This window comes from Dendrobates tinctorius, unplaced genomic scaffold (assembly GCF_039654945.1).
Source record: "Dendrobates tinctorius isolate UK_male_01 unplaced genomic scaffold, ASM3965494v1 ptg000030l, whole genome shotgun sequence".
NCBI lineage: Eukaryota > Metazoa > Chordata > Amphibia > Anura > Dendrobatidae > Dendrobates > Dendrobates tinctorius.
Genome location: NW_027361698.1, coordinates 63,078,317 through 63,094,112, shown reverse-complemented (window position 1 = coordinate 63,094,112; position 15,796 = coordinate 63,078,317). Strand labels below are relative to the sequence as shown.

General features: G+C 44.8%; 1 protein-coding gene across 1 annotated transcript in view; it reads right to left on the bottom strand.

Moving 5' to 3' along the window:
• Nucleotides 1-42: 42 nt before the first annotated feature.
• The window catches only part of NAA15 (N-alpha-acetyltransferase 15, NatA auxiliary subunit), a 102,221-nt gene continuing 86,467 nt past the window's right edge, over nt 43-15,796 (bottom strand). Inside the window, exon 20 of the mRNA XM_073572116.1 lies at nt 43-1,556. Within this exon, the coding sequence (XP_073428217.1) occupies nt 1,356-1,556 (201 nt within the window). The 3' untranslated portion in view covers nt 43-1,355. The remainder of the gene's footprint in view (nt 1,557-15,796) is intronic.

Genomic DNA, 15,796 nt, shown 5'->3' with positions numbered 1-15,796 from the left:
CAATTGTCCAGACCTCCATCACCCATTGGTTCAACTCATGAATTGTTTTTCAAAAGGTTTTATTGCATTATATTTGGTACCTTATGTTGACAACAAAAAGGAAATGACATAAGTATCTGCAGAGATAAGAAGCTGGTCTGCTATTGGAAGAAGGGAATTCAGTATCTGCTGCCTCATTACAAAGCATAGAGCCACGCTGATAACTGAGAAAGAAAGTCATATTAGAAATAAAGGGCTTCAAGTATAACAAACCTGCCAATGTGGAAAAAAATCCAGAGGTATCGAAACTGCAGTTACTGTGTTTAATCTGCATGACATGAGCAAGGCCTGCTGAGGTTTGTCTCAACCACCACCAGACCCAATGGCAAATCACTCTCCACCAAGCCAGCTATTGATCACACCATGTGACAGACGAAGCAGAGTTCTGGACAGCTTGCTTGGTGTCACATCATTTCTTTTGGTACTTGTAATACAGTTCTGACATGTTTTGGCAAAAGAAAACAAAATGTTACAAATTGTTGGTCTGGGCCTTGATTTTTATCTCAAACAGTAAAGATCACAACTCAAGTTTCTCTTGCAAATAGGTTATTCTAAAATTGCAAAAAAAACAAAACAAAAAAAGTAAAAAAAAATAAAAAATAAAAAATAAAACAAACAAAACCACATCTTATTTAAGCACAAATTAAGTATCCAGAGAGTCGCCATACTGTACTTTGCTGAAAATCCTTAGGCTCTCAATATACTCATTTTATTCTATGCCATAGGCAGATCACACTCCCTTTCTGTATCAGCAAACTGCGTTTTGTGTGGAGTATTTCAGATAACCTGGAAAGCCCAGAGAATCTTTTGTGCCAATAATAAAACAGGAAAAATCCAGTGCTAAAAACAGCAGCCTGACCATGTGCAACGCCTGAGGCTTCTGCAGAGCTGACTTTGTCCTGCAGGCCCTCCCTAACATTATTGGGAGCGTGCTGTCCGAGATCGGTAATCTCTTAATAAAGGGGAGAGGGTTGGGGTAATATTTCTGCCACACACCTGCTCTGACCACTGTAACATCATCTTATGGTGCCCATAAATTATTTTAAAAACAGCATTTATTTCATTTTTTATTCCCTCTTCAAATTTTAGCAGCAAAAGGTTAATTTTAGCGACTTTCCACCGATATCCTGTCATACATTGTATGTTTTTTCTGCATCAGGATATAGAACATATAAAAAAAAAAGTAAAACAGTCTTTAAAGGCAACAACTCTTTTACTCCTTTCAATCTCCACATAAGTTACAGAGCAATACAGCAGGTGCGTGACAAAAATATTAGATTGTTGATATGGTCCAATGTCTGTTCGATATCAGCTGTTCACATTTCATTAGCGAGTTCCTCTGGTTCCGCAGAACTATCTCCATTAATTGTGATACTCATGTCGTCTTCATATCCAGGCGGCATGAAAGCTAAAGCGTAAGGGAACAGCTTGTGGCAGCTCGCTCTGTACGACTCGACAGCTTCTTTGTTTTCTCCTAAGTTGCCATCATGCAAGGCTTCTAGCACCTCCGTACACGTCTGCAAAACACAGGAAATGAGAAGATGCATCACACAATGCAAGGCCTACAAGACTGGGCATGAACGCAAGTGGGTTTCAACCCTGTTATAGCTCAAATTCAGCCATCTCTGTGCTCCTTCTACAGTCTGTGCTGTATGGACTGGCCACAGGTCGCCGAACCCAAATCTACACACCAACATATACCTCTGAGGCTGAGTTCGTACAGAGAGACCTGCAGCCAGCTCATACATCCCAGCTCATGACCAGGACAAATACACACGTCCATGTACGATATATGGATAGCCACGGTTCGCTGGACCCAAACTCTACACCATCACATATACAGTGTATCACAAACATGAGTACACCCCTCACATTTTTTAAAATATTTCATTATATCTTATCATGGGACGATACTAAAGATATGACAATTTGATACAATGTAAAGTCGTCAGTGTACAGTTTGTATAACAGTGTAAATTTGTTATGCCCTATAACTGTAGTATTTTTCGGACGCACTACTTCCTCCAACATTTGGGAGGAAAATGGGGGTGCATCTTAGGCTATGTGCACACGGAGTATCTGATTGCAGAAATTTCTGCATTGTTTCTGTATCTCTAAGAATTTGTTGGCAGCAAAAAATTCAGAGAAAAAAGGCGCATTTTGTGATGTAATTTCCTTGTTCAACCACTTCTTTTTATGCTTATTTGCCCCATCCCACGCTAAAAATACCAGCCCTCTGCTGCTCCAGAAATGGCAGTTCATGTTTGAAGCGCCAATTCTGGCTCTTAGCCCAAATGAGGCAAAAACGTGCAGTGTGTACACTTACTTATAGTCTGAGTTGGGGTGAACTTAATGGTCCGGTGCATCTTAACAGTCGTAAAAATACGGTAACTCAACCCACAGCAATTAATGTCTAAACCACTGGCAACAAAAGGGAGTACACCCCAATGTCAAAATGGCCAAATTGTGCCCAATTAGCCATTTTACATCCCGGTGTCATGTGACTCTTTAGTGTTACAAGGTCTCAGGTGTGAATGGGGAGCAGGTGTGGTAAATTTGATATTATTGCTCTCACACTGGTCACTGGAAGTTCAACATGGCACCTCATGGCCAGAGAACTATCTGAGGATATGGAAAAAAAAATTTGCTGCTGTACATAAAGATGACGTAAGCTGCAAGAAGATTGCACCCTGAAACTGAGCTGCAGCATGGTGGACAGGACCAGACAGGCGCTGTGAAAAGTCAAAGCCCTGGCGCATGAGCACTGCAGTACTTTACTCTGCCTTAGTGAGGGCAGAGAAGTACGCCAGAATAGGAGCGCGATGCCGTGGAAACTGTATGGATGACATAGGGACGCTCCATCCACACGAAGCAAGAAGGAGGACAGCATTGCAAGAAGTAGTGAGGCGTCAGACCAAGACCACCAACTCCCCTCGTACCAGATCGCCCTGCAGGCGAGTATAAAAAAAAAAGTTATTTTTCTTGTCTTGCAGGTTCGGATGGGGGCAGATGTAACGCATTATAGAATGCTGAATATCAAGTGTGAAAGGTTGTGGCCACGTCATATTGGTCAAGCCTGGTGACAGGTTTGCTTTAAACGTTTAGAGCTGAGCATAGGCTTAACACATTGGACACCTTCTTCAATTATCTGAATAGTGCGTCAGTTAATGACTTAATGACAGAGATTTTTTTCTTCTTCTTCGATTTTACGCTTACGTTATCCATTTTGTTCTTTCAAAAGTCATAACCTTTTAAAACTTTCTGTCAACACTACTATTGGTCAATCCAAAAGGTTCAGGTTTCAAATGTATTAATATTTAGTATGCAAGTATGAAAGTAAAAGTGAGGTTTTGATTTTCTTAGAATACATGTGTGCAGAATTATTATGCAACGGAATGAACATTTTTCCACCTCAATTGTTTATTTTAATCTGCTAAAATAAGAATAATAACCAAATCAAACAGCTCAAAATGTACAAAAAAATATTTCTAAAAAAATATCAGTGACCAATATAGCCAGATATCTTTTTTTAATAACAGCCATAGTCCTTCCATCCATGGAGTCTGGCAGTTTCTTAATCTGATGATCAATTTTTTTGGCAAGCACCAACCACTACCTCCCAAACATTGCTTAGACAGGTGTTCTGTTAACCATCACTGTAAATCTTCAGTTTAAGAGTCCACAAGTCCTCAACAGGGCTTAGGTCTGGTGAGGAAGAGGCCATGTCATTACTCTTTCATCTTAAAGGCCTTTACTGGCAGCCAAGCAGTGCAGACTTTGATGCATGCAAAGTCTGCATAAAAATCATGGTTTTGTTGAAAAATGCAGATTTTTTTTCCCGTATTACTGTTTGAAGAAAGTGTCTTCTAAAAAAAGACAGTAGGTTATTGTAGTTAAATTTGAGTCCATTTTCAACCTGAAAAGGTCCATCTAGCTCATCTTTAATAATACCAGCCCACTGCAGTACTCCATCTCCACTCATGCTGGTGTCTCAGTTGAAGTGGAGGTCTGTGCCCAATACTGATCCAGCCATGGGTTCATCCACCTAGTTCATCAACAGAGTCACTCATCAGACCATAAAACCTTTTAAAAAAAAATAATAAAAAAAATCTGTCTTCAGATATGCCTTGTCCCAGTCTTAACGTTTCCATTTCTGTGCGCTGTCAGTGGTGGTCAGGTTCCAACCTCCCTCATCTTGGCCATGTCTCTGAGCCCTGAACACCTTGCACTTCTGAGCCTCCAGGGAGGATGCAGTTCTTGAATATGACCGCACTGGAGGATAATGGCTTCCTAGTAGATTCACATTTGATTGTTCTAAAATCTTTGTCAGTAAATGTACTTGTTTTTTTTCTCAACACGTGTTTTGGGATCCTGTTTTCTATTTGTAACAAAACTTTTGATAGGTCTGTGATTAAGCCCTCTGTATTTTGACTTGTCAGTTAAATCTCTTATTTGGCCCATTTGTCTGAGTACAACAAGCTGCAAAATAATTCTGCACACCTTGGTAAAGGGTGGGGAGATCCTTAGGCCAGAGCCGTCCTCATTACATTAATACACATCACCTGATTTGCTTCATCCAATAAGCATTCAAATTTATATGGCTTGGAAAATATGCATAAAAATGATGATATGGTAAAAATACTCACTTGCCTGAAAACTCAGGCAAAGTCTGCAGATGTCTTGGCATCCACAGGTTCCACGTTTTGGGGGGGACTAATGGTCACCATAAATAGACACCAAGCCAGGAATATGTGGTTTAGATAGTTAGTGGAGAAATCAGAGCTAACTAAGTACCACAGCTACCATCTGCCCTATGGAGTCGGCTCAACTCCCGAGCCTACGACCCACAACGACCCAGTCTATGAAAGATACAGCTATCATTTGGTATTAAGGGCTTAAGGGGGGTCTTCTTCTAGTCTATCAGATAGGAAAAAAATTTTCTCATGTATTTAGGGTGGAGAATATATCTGCAAAACGATTTCGCTCGATTCGCAATATTAAATAAAGCTATAGCACCTTATAGGGAGCGATCTCCGGCAGGAGCACACAACAGAGCTTTCCGCAGACCTCGTGTGAGTGTATGCTTTCTTAACTTATAGTTTAACTTGCTCAAAGATGGTTGCTTTTTTGGTAGCATCTTAAAAAAAAAAAACAGTCCTTAGTATTATGAAACCTGGATCCAGCAGTCAGACACCACTGCTGCTGCTCTTTCACCTGGTGGACTACACTTCTCACATACCCCAAGATCGGGCAACAGAGCAGGTGGAGGCGTTTGTCTGCTCAAATCACCCAAATGTACCTTTCAGATTATCCCTCAAGTACCCTCACTTGTCTTCCCTTCTTTCGAGGTCCATGCTGTCAGACTCTACATCCCCTTCTCCATGCGAGTGGAGGTGGTGTATCGTCCTCCGGGCCCCTCCCATGAGTTCCTGGATCACTTTACCACCTGGCTTCCACACTATGTCTCCTGTGACATCCCCACCCTCATCATGGGAGACTTCAAAATCCCCATTGCTCTTCCCCTCTCACCATCTGCTTCTTACCTTTTATCTCTAACCTCCTCTTTCGGCCTCTCGCAGCATGAAAACGGAAACTCCCTCGACTTGGTCTTTTCCCGGCTTTGCTCAGTGGATGATTTCACAAACTCCCCTCTCCCGCTCTCTGACCGCAACCTTTTATCCTTCTCTATCAAGAACTGCCATCCCGCCCAAATCACCCCAACTTTCCACACTTTTAGAAACATACAGGCCATTAACACCCAGAAACTTATGAAGAACTTGCCGTCATCATTGGCCCATATCTCCTCCCTCTCATGTCCTGATTCTGCATTGAAGCATTACAATGAAACACTTCAAAATGCCCTGGATGAAACTGCACCTCCTATACATAGAACAACTAGGCAGACGGCAACAACCCTGGAACACACTGCAAACACGCTTCCTACAGCGGCGCTCCAGGTGCGCTGAACGTTTATGAAGAAAATCCAATCTACCCGAAGATTTCACCCATTATAAGTTTATGCTTAAAACATACAACACTGCCCTTCACCTCTCAAAACAAACCTATTTCAACACACTCATCACTTCACTATCCAATAACCTGAAACATCTTTGACACTTTTCATTCCCTACTCAACTCAAGAGTGCAGGCCCCAACCACGAATCTCCACGCTGTCGATATGGCAAATTATTTCAAAGAAAAAAATGACCATATCTGACAGGAAATTATCTCCCAATCACCTCATACCATGAACTGTCCTCCCTCCCCCACTGCATCTAGCTCACTCTGATTTTGAACCAGTAACAGAAGTAATCAGGCTCGTTGCATCTTCTCGCCCTACTACTTGCACCAGTGACCCCATTCCATCACATCTCCTCCAGTCCCTTTCCCTTGCTGTCACCACTCACCTAACAAAAATATTCAACCTCTCTCTCTTTGGGTATCTTTCCTTCCTCATTTAAGCATGCCATCATACAGCCATTTACTTAAATCATCCCTTGACCAAAACTGTGTTGCTAACTACAGACCTGTCTCTAATTTTCCCTTCATCTCTAAACTCCTGGAACGTCTGGCCACGCCCAAGTTATCCGCTATCTCTCAGATAACCCTCTTCTCGACCCTCTACAATCCGGTTTACGCTCTCTACACGCTACTGAAACTTCCCTCACTAAAGTATCGAATGATCTTCTAACAGCTAAATCTAATGGTCACTACTCCATGCTAATTCTCTTGGATCTCGCCGCAGCATTCGACACTGTGGATCATCAGCTCCTCCTCACTATGCTCCGCTCCATCGGCCTCAAGGTTCTCCTCCAATCTCTCTGACCGCTCCTTCACTGTATCTTTTGCTGGCTCCTCCTCCTCTTATCTTCCCCTTACTGTTGGGATTCTTCAACGATCGGTTCTAAGCCCCCTCGTCTTCTCTTTGTATACTTCCCCTATTGGTCAAGCAATCAGTAGATTTGGGTTCCAGTACCATCTCTATGCTGATGACACCCAATTATTATTATTATTTCTTTATATAGCGCCATTAATTCCATGGTGCTGTACATGAGAAGAGAGGTTACATACAAAGTTATATATATCGTTAACAGTAAACAAATTTACAATGACAGACTGGTACAGGGGGGATGGGACCCGGTCCTTGCGGACTTACATTCTACGGAATTGTGGGGAAGAGACAGAAGGTCGGGGTGCAGCAGCTCTGGTGGTGATGAGGTGGCAGCTCAGGCGGTGGTGAGGCGGCAGAATGGTCATTTCAGGCTGTAAGCTTTTCTGAAAAGTTTGGTTTTCAGGTTGCATTTGAAGGATCCGAGGGTGGTGGATAATCGGACGTGTTGAGGCATGGCATTCCAGAGGATAGGGGATATTCGGGAGAAATCTTAGAGGTGGTTGTGTGAGGAACGAATAAGTGTGGAGGAGAGTAGGAGGTCTTGGGAGGATGGAAGATTACGTGAGGGAAGATATTGGGAGATTAGTTCAGAGATATAGGGAGGGGGAAGGTTGTGGATGGCTTTGTAGGTCAGTGTTAGTAGTTTGAACTGGATTCGTTGGGAAATTGGGAGCCAATGGAGGGATTTGCAGAGGGGGGAGACGGGAGTAGCGAGGAGAGAGGTGGATTAGTCAGGTAGCAGAATTGAGAGACTGGAGTGGTGCAAGAGAGTTAGCAGGGAGGCCACAGAGAAGAGTGTTGCAGTAGTCAAGGCGGGAGATGATGAGGGCATGTACAAAAGTTTTAGTAGATTGAGGACTGAGGAAGGGATGGATTCTGGAAATATATTTGAGTTGGAGGCGACAGGAGGTGGCAAGAGATTGGACGTGTGGTTTGACGGACAGGGCAGAGTCGAGAGTTACTCCAAGGCAGCGGATTTCAGGTGCAGGAGAGAGCGTGATGCCGTTTACCATAATAGATAGATCGGGTAGGTAAGATACGTGAGATGGAAGAAAGATAAAGAGTTCAGTTTTGTCTATGTTGAGTTTTAGAAAAGCGAGAGGTGAAAAAGCAGGATATGGCTGATAGACACTCCGGGATTCTGGACAGCAGAGGTGACATCTGGGCCAGAGAGGTAGATCTGCGTGTCATCTGCATACAGGTGGTACTGGATGCCATGGGACTATGAGTTGTCCTAGGCCAAGAGTATAGATGGAAAAAAGTAGGAGTCCCAGGACAGAGCCTTGGGGGACTCGAACAGAGAGGGGGCGGGATGAGGAGGTAGTGTGGGAGTGGGAAACGCTGAATGTGCGGTCAGAAAGGTATGAGGAAATCAAGGACAGGGCAAAGGTCTTTAATGCCAAGGTAAGAAAGAATCTGTAGCAGTAGGCAGTGGTCAACTGTGTCAAAGGCAGAGGACAGGTCAAGAAGGAGGAGGATGGAGAACTGTGTTAGCTTTGGCTGTAAGTCATTAGTAATTTTGGTCAGGGCAGTTTCAGTGGAGTGGTGGGGGCGGAAGCCAGATTGCAGGATGTCAAAGAGGGAGTTAGATGAGAGGTGGGAGGAAAGTTGAGCATGAACATGCTGTTCAAGGAGTTTGGAAGCAAACGGGAGCAGTGATATGGGGCGATAGCTGGGCATAGCAGTTGGGTCAAGGTTTGATTTTTTGAGGATGGGTGTTATGGTGGCATGTTTGAAGGCAGAGGGGAAGGTACCAGAAGTTAGGGATAGGTTGAAGAGATGGGTTAGGGCTGGAATGATCATGTTAGTGAGGTTGGGGTCAAGTGCACAGGTGGTGAGGCGTGATTTGGAAATTTGGAAAGGAGATGAGTAAGCTCTTCTTAAGTGATGTTGGAGAGGGAGGTTATTAGGGAAGGGCAAGGTCTGGTATGTGGAGTGGAGGAACTGTAAAGGTTTGCCTTGTTTGGTCAATCTTGTTTTTGAAGTAGGTGGCAAAGTCCTCAGCAGAGATGAGGGGAGTTGGAGGTGGCAGTGGTGGGCAGAGGAGAGAGTTGAATGTGCTGAACAGTTTGGGTTGTGGGATAATGAAGAGACAAGGTTTGTGAAATAGGTCTGTTTAGCAGAGGTGAGGGCCGATTTAAAGGCAAGTGTAGCTTGATTGAAAGCAATGAAGTCGTCTGGCAGGCGTGTTTTCTTTCAACTCCGCTACGCGACCCTTGATGCTTGTCTAAGTTTTTTGGTGAGGTTGTTGTGCCAGGGTTGCCTATTGGTTTGTCGCACTTTGCCATGGATGAGAAAAGCGACTGAGTCTATGGCTGATGTGAGGGTGGCGTTGTAGAAAGCGGTGGCACTGTCCGTGTTGTAGAGTGAAGATATGGAGGACAGAGGTAGAAGAGAGTCTGAGGATGTCTAGGTGTGCAAGGTTTCTGAGAGGATGTGCTAGTGGCTGGACATGGGGGGCAGATGAGAAGGACAAGGATGAGAAGGTGAGTAGATGGTGGTCAGATAGGGGGAAGGGAGAGGTTGTGAGATTACATAGGGAACAGAGGCGGGTGAAGATGAGGTCTAATGTATGTCCATCCGTGTGGGTGGCTGTGGAGGACCACTGAGTAAGTCCAAAGGATGAGGTAAGTGACAGGAGTTTGGAGGCTACTGGCTGGGGGGGTGTCAATGGGGATGTTGAAGTCCCCCATGATGATGGTGGGGATGTCAGCAGAGAGAAAGTGGAGGAGCCAGGTGGAGAATTGGTCGATGAAGGCAGTGGCTGAGCCCGGTGGTCGGTATATGACAGCCATTTGGAGATTAGAGGGAGAGTAAATACGGACAGAGTGAACCTCGAAAGAAGGGAGGATAAGGGAGGGTGGGGGTTGGATAGGGTTGAAGGAGCAGTTTTTACAAAGGAGGAAACCCACTCCTCCACCTTATCTGTTGCCAGGGCGAGGAGTGTGGGTAAAGTGGAGGCCTCCATAACTCAGTGCGGCCGGGGAGGGCGTGTCAGCCAGGTCTCAGTGAGGGCCAGGAAGGAAAGGTTGCCGGAGGTAATGAGGTCATGGATCACGTGGAGCTTGTTGCAGATGGAGTGAGCATTCCAAAGTGCTCCAGAAAGAGGGTGCGGGAGGGAGGGGGTCAGTGGCACAGGTTTTAAGTGTGAGGGATTGCGGTAGTTTGTCTTAGTGTGAGAAAGATAGGGGTGGGGATTAGTGGGATGTATGAGGCAGGGGGGGCCAGGATTGGGGGATATGTCACCAGCAGTGAGATGAAGCAGAGAAAGGGAGAGCAGGTTTGTGAAGGAGAGTGAACGTCTTGTATTGTATTTTAGTAGGAGAGGTCTGAGGTTAAGGAGTATGTCTGCAGATAAAGCGAGGTGGGGGGGTAAGAGAGAGGGGGAGATTGTTATTTGTTTCGAGGGTACAGGGGTTTGGGGATATAGAAGGAGAGTGAAGATTAGTGGAGCAAAAACGGTGAGGGCAAATGTGAGCATGGTTAAAGAGCAGAGTAAAGAAAAGAAAAAAAAATTAAGCAAGTATAGTAAGAAAGCAGTGGTTAGTCTTACCGTCTGACCGATATCTGGACTACTTCTGGTATATTTCTAATGTATCACTTTAAATATGTCACTTCAAATGATGTCATATCTGACCTGCTCTGTTCAAACTTATACCATTTAAATGTCCATGAAATGAAGACAGGTGAGTGAGGGAGGGAGGAGGAGGAGAAGGGGGCTGGAGTCACAGCATGGAGCAATTAACAGATTCAAGTTAATGGGACATTTGACTAGCATCAAAGTTGAAGAAAGAGGTGGGATGAGATGGAAGGATGGAAGGTGTGAGGAGCATGGGTATATCAATATGCATACAGTCAATTTGAAGTATGATACATGGAATTAAAGTCAGGGGAAAAAACAGAGTGCAGACATACCAATTAAAAACAGAGGGTGAACAATGCATGAGGGTTCAGGGGTTCAGTGAGTATTCAGCAGACATACCAATTAAAAACAGAGGGTGAACATCCGATCACTGGCTCGCTCTTGTTATTTGCACCTCAAAAACATTTCTAGAATTCAACCTTCTTTTCTTACTTTCGACTCTGCAAAAACTTACTGATTCTCTTATTCATTCTCATTTGGACTATTGTAACTCTCTACTAATTAGTCTCCCTCTTACCAAACTCTCCCCTCGCCAATCTGTCCTGAATGCTGCAGCCAGGATCATATTCTTCACCAATCGTTAAACCGATGCCTCTACCTTGTGCCAGTCCTTACACTGGTTACCCATCCACTCCAGAATTCAGTATAAACTTATTACCCTCACCCACAAAGCACTCCATGGCCCAGCACCACCCTACATCTCCTCCCTCATCTCAGCCTACCACCCTACCCGTGCCCTCCATTCTTCTAATGACTTGAGTTTAACATCCTCAATAATCAGAACCTCCCACTCCTGTCTCCAAGACTTTTCACATGCTGCGCCAATTTTTTGGAATGCACTACCCAGGTTAATATGATTAATCCCCAATACCCACAGTTTTAAGCAGTTTTATACACATCCCCTGGACAAAGCCAAGTGCGAAACGTGCGTTGGGGTGCCTGCTGCTCTCAGGTATAGATAATGATTTCTATTTAGCACATTAACCCTTAGACTTACTAGTGTTTTTTTCCCTGATATGAGCATTTTTGCAAGGAATTAATCCCTCAATTGATCTTGCACTGTATACCTTTGAGATTTTCTCTTATTTTTTGCACATGCGCCTTATTTAATAGGATAAGAGCAATTTAAAAAGGGGATTAACCCCTCAATTGATCTACCTTTGAGAATATCTCCTATTGCTGCACATGCACCTTATTAAATAATGGGAACCTAGTGCCACAATCACTAGTTATTCTTTTGTTTAGGCCCGTGAATGTACAATTAGGAGGCATTTTTGCACCTTATATTTATAATTACTATCTATTCTACCATTTGGCTTTTTTATGTCATTTTGTGCAATGAATATTTTCTGTCTATACCATGAATTTTTGCGGCTCTTTTTGTATTTGTTGTCCCCTTTTTTGCATATACTTTTTTGCATTGTTGCATAATATTGATTAGAATAAACTTTGGATAAATTTTATGGTAAAAAGCTTCCAGTTTTTCTTCGTGTTTTTATTATGACCCTTAGTAATCACCTCACACTGATCAGAGATGTAATAGGTAAATCTATAATATATATAGCGGCAAATGCATGTCCTGAAGGATCTCAAGACTGCAGAGACCTGTGTGTCGAAAGCAGTGCCTTCCTGCCTCCCACCAATCCCCTAATAACAAAACACTGACAAGCATGGATGGGTTGAACAGGTCGGGCACAGTTTATTAATAAGCAGAGAGAGGCAAGTACAATTCGCAACAGTCTCATAGCTGGAAGTCCCATCACTGACCGCTGGGCAAGAAAACAGATGAGAGGTTTCGAACCTTGCCCCCCTCTACACCACCGCCACGGAGGATCACGTGTATGACCTACTCAGGACTCCGACCACCCCCTCCAATTATGACCACGATGGTTAGCGCTTATTTGCTGGTTTGGTGTATGCCGCTGGATAGATTCTGGAATTAGTGTTACAGGGTTACTTTGAGGACTATGGGCGATTACTGTCTAAGTAATGTTTAGCGGGGAGGATGGCGTTATATCCGCCAATGAAGTGGGGTGCGTCGAGCTTGATTGGGTCATTGGGGGGGTTAGCGGTGTAAAATGTGCTGTGCTTGTTCTACGTGTTTCACATTGGTTTTGCAGCAGAGCGAGCTGAGCGGACAGGTTGGTCCGGACAGTGCGCTCGGCAGCAGCATTGTTTCTCCCGAGTCCCGATCTTACGTCATCCCGCACGGGCGGCAATGTTGCGCCCACAGGGGAGACGTTGGAGACCAGGTTTTGCAGGTGGGATCAGGGTGTGTGTCTAAGTGGCCTGTTCAGAGACCTGTTCAGAGACACCCGATTCCGAGACCTGGGGGCCGGTCGCATGTCCGGGTTTTCAAAGGCAAACTGGGCCGATGGGCGATGAATGGCGGTTGTAGCATTTAAATGTCCCGCAGCGATGCATGCTGCGGGAGCTGGGGACCGATGAGATGAGGCGGGCCTTGAACTGGGAGTGGGCAGGACAATGGACCAGCTGGACAATGAGCTGGATGTGACGTCAGCTGGGGAACTGGTGGGCGGGACTGTGGGAGGCGGCGGAAGTACTATGACACGAACCGGAAGTGTGGTGTGCCTGAGGGCGGCTCGGACGCTTGGGGTCTAGCACCGGCGCTTGGGCCTGCGGCCCCTGTCCAGCGCGGTCGGGAGCAGCGCACCGGGCGGCAATTGGGATGGGAGCGGTGGCACGTGCGCGGCGACTCGGCAAGGAAGACCCCCACCCACGTGAAGCCGCTTAGGTGGGCGCGAGGACATAGAAGAGCGCCTGCCAGAACGCGGCTCTGGATCTGTAGCCGGGGCGAGAACGGAGGAGGTAGCAGGCCTGACATGAGGCTGCAGTGAAGGGGACAGCACAATGGAGGTAGCAGGGGGAGACATTGAAACCGGATGGGCAGTGCAGGGGCCGGGAGAGGACAGGGTATCAAGGGATGCAGGGGCGGCATTCAGTAAGGGCAAAGATGGGGCTGCGGGGGGTAACAAAGAAGCCTGGGGCCGGGGAGAGGATTGGGCCCAGGGAGATGAGGAGGCGGCCTGCGGCGAAGGCAGGGGGTTAAGAGAGGGCACAGGAGGATGAGCATCCAGGCTAGATAAAAGGGCTATAACCCATGGATCACCCACCTGTGCTGCTCTCTGCCGCAGGGCCGCAATCAGTGCTTCGGACATGGCTGCAGGGGATTCTTGGAGGTCAAAAGCTTCTAGGTATCAGCCGGGAAGGAAGAGGAAGACCCCCACTGCAGCACCTGAATTTAACCCCTGAGTGTGTGGTCGGATGCCCCGTTGGGTCAGTCACAAAAAGATCTAAATTTATTTTGCGGCTTTATCGACATTTGCCATGGCATAGCTATAAATACTTCTTACGCTTGCGTTGAAAAAATATATAGAGAAGCATCTACACAGTGTGCAATTGCATTTTATTGCAGAGAATGAGGAAGCTGGATATGTTGCAACACATTTAAAAGGGAACCCGTCAGCAGGATTTCACTTTACCTCAGCAGCTTCAATGCTGAAAGCTGCCCTCTGGTTACTACAGGCAATCTGTGTTGAACACCGAGGTGAGTGGACACTAATGAAGTTATTCGTGAATTTTAGAAGTTTAAAAAAAATTGTGGAAATGGATAAAAATTGGTCGAGAGATTATAAAGAGCATCCATATCTTTCTAAAAAAAAAAAAAAAAAAAGCAAAAAAAAAAAAAGATATTTCGAGGCAACCAACACACGAGTGAACAGGATTCACAATTTGCAAACACGTTGGCAAATAAACAGAAGAACTTCGAAAGATATCGAGTTGAGTGTTTTCGACAATTGCATCACTCGCAATATTCAAAACTTGCAAAAAGAATGTAAAATTGTTTTAGACGCCAGATCGAGGTTTAGGATTTAAAATGAACGTTAAGTGCTGCTGTAAATAGTATCCGTCGGCGTCTGAATGAAAAGGGACTGTATGGTAGGAGACCCAGGAAGACCCCCCGAGACATAAAAAAGCCAGGCTGGAGTTTGTCAAAACTTACCTGAAAAAGCCTAAAGCGTTTTGAAAGAATGTTCTCTGGTCAGATGAGACAAAAGTAGAGCTTTTTGGGCAAAGGCATCAACATAGAGTTTACAGGAGAAAAAAAGAGGCATTCAAAGAAAAGAACACGGTCCCTACAGTCAAACATGGCGGAGGTTCCCTGATGTTTTGGGGTTGCTTTGCTGCCTCTGGCATTGGACTGCTTGACCGTGTGTATGGCATTATGAAGTCTGAAGACTACCAACAAATTTTGCAGCATAATGTAGGGCCCAGTGTCAGAAAGCTGGGTCTCCCTCAGAGGTCATGGATCTTCCAGCAGGACAATGACCCAAAACACACTTCAAAAAGCACTAGAAAATGGTTTGAGAGAAAGCACTGGAGACTTCTAAGGTGGCCAGCAATGAGTCCAGACCTGAATCCCATAGAAGACCTGTGGAGAGATCTAAAAATGGCAGTTTGGAGAAGGCACCCTTCAAATATCAGGTACCTGGAGCAGTTTGCCAAAGAACAATGGTCTAAAATTCCAGCAGAGCATTGTAAGAAACTCATTGATGGTTACCGGAAGCAGTTGGTCGCAGTTATTTTGGCTAAAGGTTGTGCAACCAAGTATTAGGCGGAGGGTGCCAATACTTTTTTCTGGCACATTTTTGGAGCTTTGTGTGAAATGATCAATGTTTTGCTTTTTGCTTCATTCTCTTTTGTGTTTTTTTTCATTTAAGACAAATTAAATGAAGATAATACCAAAGAATTTGTGTTTGCAATCATTTTCAGGAAGAAACTGAGTATTATCTGACAAAATTGCAGGGGTGTCAATACCTTTGGCCAGAGACAACATTTTTCTAATATTGGTTCTAGACATTACCACAATAAATTTTAAACAAAACAATTCTGATGCAGTTGAAGTTCAGACTTTCAGCTTTCATTTGAGGGTATCCACATTAAAATTGGATGAAGGGTTTAGGAGTTTCAGCTCCTTAACATGTGCCACCCTGTTTTTAAAGGGACCAAAAGTAATTGGACAGATTAAATAATTGTAAATAAAATGTTCAGTTCTAGTACTTGGTTGAAAACCCTTTGTTGGAAATGACTGCCTGAAGTCTTGAACTCATGGACATCACCGGACGCTGTGTTTCCTCCTTTTTGATGCTCTGCCAGGCCTTCACTGCGGTGGTTTTCAGTTGCTGTTTGTTTGTGGGCCT